Source organism: Merops nubicus, unplaced genomic scaffold (assembly GCF_000691845.1).
Source record: "Merops nubicus isolate BGI_N331 unplaced genomic scaffold, ASM69184v1 scaffold3150, whole genome shotgun sequence".
NCBI lineage: Eukaryota > Metazoa > Chordata > Aves > Coraciiformes > Meropidae > Merops > Merops nubicus.
The window spans coordinates 46,100-51,755 of record NW_008581977.1 but is presented as its reverse complement, the minus strand read 5'-3'; the positions used below and the strand labels follow the sequence as shown (position 1 = coordinate 51,755).

General features: G+C 37.6%; 1 protein-coding gene across 1 annotated transcript in view; it reads right to left on the bottom strand.

Moving 5' to 3' along the window:
- The window catches only part of VIPR2 (vasoactive intestinal peptide receptor 2), a gene marked incomplete at its 5' end in the record, with an annotated part of 49,169 nt that continues 43,513 nt past the window's right edge, over nucleotides 1-5,656 (bottom strand). Inside the window, 4 exons of the mRNA XM_008936131.1 lie at nucleotides 1-558; nucleotides 2,017-2,058; nucleotides 2,145-2,274; nucleotides 5,146-5,237. Of these exons, the coding sequence (XP_008934379.1) occupies nucleotides 385-558; nucleotides 2,017-2,058; nucleotides 2,145-2,274; nucleotides 5,146-5,237 (438 nt within the window). The remainder of the gene's footprint in view (nucleotides 559-2,016; nucleotides 2,059-2,144; nucleotides 2,275-5,145; nucleotides 5,238-5,656) is intronic.

Genomic DNA, 5,656 nt, shown 5'->3' with positions numbered 1-5,656 from the left:
TTCTCATCTTAACCTTTTCAACACATACCAAAGCAGTCTGCATGGAATAAGATACCATACATCTGTCCTGTAGGTATGTTGGATGGTAAAGGGACCATTACAGTAAATGAGGTTTTGAATAGTTAGGGCTGGTAAATGGCAAGAGAAAATGAAAATTCATATGAATACCATTTAAACAAACAAACAAACAAAAAAACAACCAAACAGAAGGCATCCATGGGGCAGGTGTCTCTGTTCTTAACTGGTTGTCTGCACAAACTAATTTCCCAAACACCAACGTGTAGAAAAGCAAAGCGCTAAACTGTATTTTATAAAATATCACATCAAGCTGCATAATGAATGACATAGCCCACAGTTTTTCATGTTTTGGGGGACCTCCTTAATTTATATCATGGTGGTCTCTGTCTGCAGAAAGGACTGAGCCCTTGAATTGCGGTGGAGCTGCGAAACACTCTCCGAGCCATTTCGGGACACGGAGGAGCTGTGGAGCCTGTAGTCTCTGCCTGCCGTCTGCTTCCAGCACAAACTCCGCCACTTTCTCTTCAGCTCCCCTTGCACCTGCGTTCAAAAGAAAACACACAAGATGAGCTGAAAACCTTCTTCTGCATGAGCAGCTCTTCCACGTTTATTGGCTGTCAGAGGGTTTGGGTTCATAGGGACTTCTAAAGATCTAGTCCAAACCCCCGGCCACGGGCAGGGACACCTTCCACTAGGTCAGGTTGCTCCAAGCTCCATCCTGCCTGATCCTGAACACTTCCACTGGTGGAGCTACCACAACTTCACTTGGCAAACTGCTCCTGTGTCTCCACCACCCTCATAGGAAAAATTTCTTCCGTACGTGCAATATAATCTACTTTACATGTTTAAACATATAAAGTTAGTCCAGTCTTCTGATAATTTCTGTGGCCCTCCTTTGGACTCACTCTAAACAGGTTCAGGTCATTCTTGTACTGAGGACAACCACCTCTCTTGACCTGCTGGCCATGCTTTTTTTGATGCAGGATATGACTGTTTTTCTCAGCTGTAAGCACACATTGCTGGCTCATGTCCAGTTTCTCAGCCCCACTATCCCCAAGTCCTTCTTTGCCAGACTCTTCTCAATCCTTTCATCTGCCAGTTTGTACTGATACCAGGGACTGCCCTGACCTGGGTGTAGAACCTTGCACCTGGCCTTGCTGAATGAACTTCATGAGCCTGTCCAGCTCCTTCTGGATATCAAATCAGTTTTTACAAAGATTACAACACTGAGGCAAAGACTGCGTCTACACTGTCTGTGAGGAGATGCCCCAAGGCCACTTTCAAAATCAGTTTTGTATCACTTGTGCTGCCACATTAGCTTTTGGTATCTAGATATTAATCACATGTACTTAAAAGCATAGAATCAAATGATTAGCCCAAAATCAGGCATCTCATGAATATCAAAGACCAGAATAGCACTCAGGAGACCTGAATGTCAATTCCCTGTGCAAGCAGGTGTCTTCTTCAGACAGATTCCTCTTGTCAGACACTGCATGCTGTTTAATGTATATTTTACTTGCAAAAGTGGCTGATATCAAAAGACATTCCTTGCATCTTCCTCAGTTTTGACTAGGAAAGTTGCAACATGCTGAGTACTTCTGAAAACCTGCTGCTGTTCTGGGGATTAGATTCTGTCAGAAGATTACCCCTAAGTAATTAATAATTTCAAGTTTTTGATAAATTTCTAGACTTGTTGCACCTCACTTGCACAGTTAACATTGCTTGTAACAGAACTAGAATTAGATTATGTTAAATAACAGAAGATATTCTTTACTAACACCTCAGTGTGCAAGGAATTAGATTTCAAACAGCTCTTAACTCTTCACCCAAATACACTAATTTCTCCTGTTGCAGAGAAACTACCACACACATAGTCTAATAAATGGGAATGCAAACATCTTCTAGAACAGCTTCATGTATCAGAGTGGAATTGTAAGGGCACTAATACATTTACTGAAAACAATACTTAACATCTTCAGTGGTAAAAGTGAGACTTACTTCACTGTTCAAAAAACAATACAGGACTGCAACAATCAACCCCTGGAAAGAGAAAACATTCGTTAGTTAGTAGGAAGCACCAACCTAGTTAAATAAAATGTCTTTTGAATAAAAATTTTTAAATTTACCTGAAAAGATCCTAAACAGAGCTCAAAGATTATTTTATAATTATTGGAACTGCGGTCAGGAAATAGAGCAAACACTGTGTAGTGAACTCCAAATAATGGAATAAGCAACAACGTGGATTTTGCAAGTCTCCTGGGTAAAGAAAAGAGAAGAAGATGGACTTTAATGATAGTTTTACTAAGATAAGAACCTGATACATAAACCTTATATGACTTCGGATTTGTAAACAGTCTTAATAAGAGTCATTCTTTATCAAATTCTCTTCCTTCCAGGCTTGCTACGAGATTAGCCTCATAGTAAACTCCTACATTGCTGACCTTAGTGACCTTGCACTCTTCCAAAAGCAGGTAAAAGGCTACAGGACCTCTTCAAACCAAAAGACCCTTTTTCAGTTGCCTTGTGGGCAGCAGCAGGGTGTAGGACCTGCCCTCTGCTTTGTCTCTCTGACACACATCCAGTCCCCAGCCTGGTTTCATGGCATGGTTTTTGGGGGTGGGGTTTTACTGTGTTATTCCACAGCACCACATTTGACAAAGTGTCACAAGCTGTCATCAGATCTCTCAAGGGATTTTTTTATCTGGCATAAAGAGTTCAGAGTGGAAAGGAATAAATACCTTCCTGTAAAGTCATACAGATGGATCCTCTTGTATGGAGGGTAAAAATCTCCCTTCTGAAATTAATTTATGTTAATTTCCTTCCTTATGTGTGCAACCACATAGTCTATATGTTCCACATATACAGTATGCAAATGATACCTAGGAAATGTAATCCAGAATTATCTCAGTTGTGAGATCTTAATGAGCAATTTCAGATTTACCCTCAAATACTAAAATCTTGTAACTATACTGATGGTATTAAGCATATACTCGTAAATAATTTTTAATGTTGTCAGTTACGTAACACCTTTTAGTACAAGGCACTACTGAAGTTAAGGAAGAACTTTATTTAGCAGAGCATCTCTGACAAACTGCCTGTGAAACCACTGAAATGATGAATAGCTAATTATCCCTTATTTGCCACTTATTTCACTCTAATAGCATCATTTTTTTATATTATACAGGGTCAATCATCCATGATTATGGATGTCTGGTATCAGATAAAATTCAGCATGTTATAGTGTTGAGTCCCGTTAATTCATCACTGTCTTGATGAATATAACTTGATACAACGATGAATGGATGCTGTTGTGAAGTCACTGGTTTTAACAGAGGAAAAGTATTTCAAGCATTTTTATTTTTTCTGTGTCAGTCTTTATGGCCTTCCTTTGCTAATAATGTCCCAGAAGTTGCATTTTTTTATGGGGAAATAATCAGTTCTGACAGCAAAATTTCTCAAGAATAGTAAAACCCTCACATCTAAAGGCGATACCCATAAGCTGGACAAATAGGATTTCCTTAGCAGAAAAATTTAATATATAACTGGAGATGATGATTGCAGAAAATTTCCTGTTTTCCCAACTGAAATGGAAAACTGATTTTATTGGAACTTAATCTTACCCACTGCTGAAGTAAAATGAGCAACAAAAAGGATGGAACCAGGTACAAGCAAGTGGGACAAAAGGAGGAAAGAAAATGGTGATTTGCATGAAGTCACATGGTGATTATTCATTTTATACTCATTTCACTTTCATTCCACTCTTGTTTTAATATTTTTCATCTAGCAGATCTTACTTTCTCTACACTGCACTTAGATTTTAGTGAAGGAACAGAAAAAAGAGCCTTATTCACCTCTGTATTTTAGAAAATACATTTGCATTTTGAAAAACGAGCTTCCCAGCCCTTTAATTTGCTCTGGAGAAGCAGTTATTTCTTGAGAAGGTTAATCTACTGTTCCAACGGTATCAACTAACGGCCATCCAATCCAGACTTAATCAGGCAATCAAATGCTAAAAGCAAAGAATTCACAGGGCTGCAGAATGAGTATTTTGTACTATGAAGTGCTACAATAAGCTGTGGAAAATGATGGAACTGATAGGAAGGGAATGCCTCATTTTCATAAAATAGGTCCTAGTTCTCTTGGCATTAAAGATCTGCTTTGCTTTAGCACACCATGCTTAATCTGCATTTAGGACAGGAATTCATAATTTTTAAATGAAGAAAAGTTGTCATCTAGGAGCACGTTTTCAAACGTCACTTGCATGGGTTTGAATTTGAATGTTCATGTTAGGTTTTGTCACTGAAATACTGTATTAACATCCTGAAATGTCCAAGTCAGTGTCTATATCTGGGCTTTAAAATAAGACCTACTACAACAGAATCTTTATTCTGGATTGCAGTATCCAGCAGCTATTATAATAGAAAATAACTGATATGGAAATATAATAAAGAACAAATCCAATTTTAGCAATGTATTTAAATTTCTTCTCAACGTTCCTTGATTCTAAAGCTGTGGAAAAAATGGATGTTAGGATTTGTTCAAACCAAAAGAAAAAAAGCAGAAAGCCTAAACAGAAATTGTCAATCTAAATCAGAAACATTTGTTTTCCTATAGAAAAAATAATGATGCTATTTTAAATTAACATAAGCCACTATATTTCATTTTTTACTTTTTGGGCAACAACTTCTTCCCAGCTCTTAAAATATATGCAAACATTACAGCAAAACGTATTTTAGAAAAGGAAATTTTTAAAAAAATATTTTGAAGGAGATTGAAGCAAAGTGTTTTGATATTGAAACTTTTGTTATGCCAAAATGAAATATTTATACATTAGAAGAAAGGTACTACTCTCCATATTTTATTCATGGGTTAAACTCCAATTCAGGAATATCTTGTTGGTCTTTAGGAAATTTCATATTCTTTATTGAATTTAGTGTTTGACAAAAAGAAATTATGTTAATGTCTGTTTCAGCATAGAGATAAGATCTTTAGCAAACCACATCTAAAAGTACTTCTGAATTAAATGCAATTATAGTATCACAGCAAGTGCTGGTAGCAGCTTTCAGCAGAAGACATCTTAGAGAGATTATTTTGGTTCTGTATACAACATCTAAAAATATTACTCACTTGTACTGTGACTGGTCATTTCCTCCAACATCTGGAGATCTTAACTTCTGCAGTAAGATTCTTATAATACTAATGAAAAGTATAAAATTCACCTGCAAAGAAAACAAATGCAATGGCGATTTCTGATTTCACTCAATACGTAGCACAAAGAAATGCTTATCAAATCAGACAAACCATCTCAGCAGCAGTGGGTGTTGTGTACCTCCTGCCATAACATATCAAGCTCTACACTCTCAAACCTATTGTCTGCCTTCTGCCTCACTAGGCTTGTTATGCCCAGTTCATCTCGCCATGGCCACCAGTTCTAGTCTGGCTGGCAAAAGCCTTTGAAAGCCACGGTTGTTAGAAGTGCCCTCCTTCCAAAATCTCAGCTGAAAACAGGTTTCCTAGCAGGATAGGACACTGGATGTGTTTTGGTGCAATCAAATGTTGTCCTAAATTGTCATGTGGATTTATGACTGGAACCCCAAAGGAAAATGCGAGTCTCTCACCTTGTCTTTTCATATTTTTT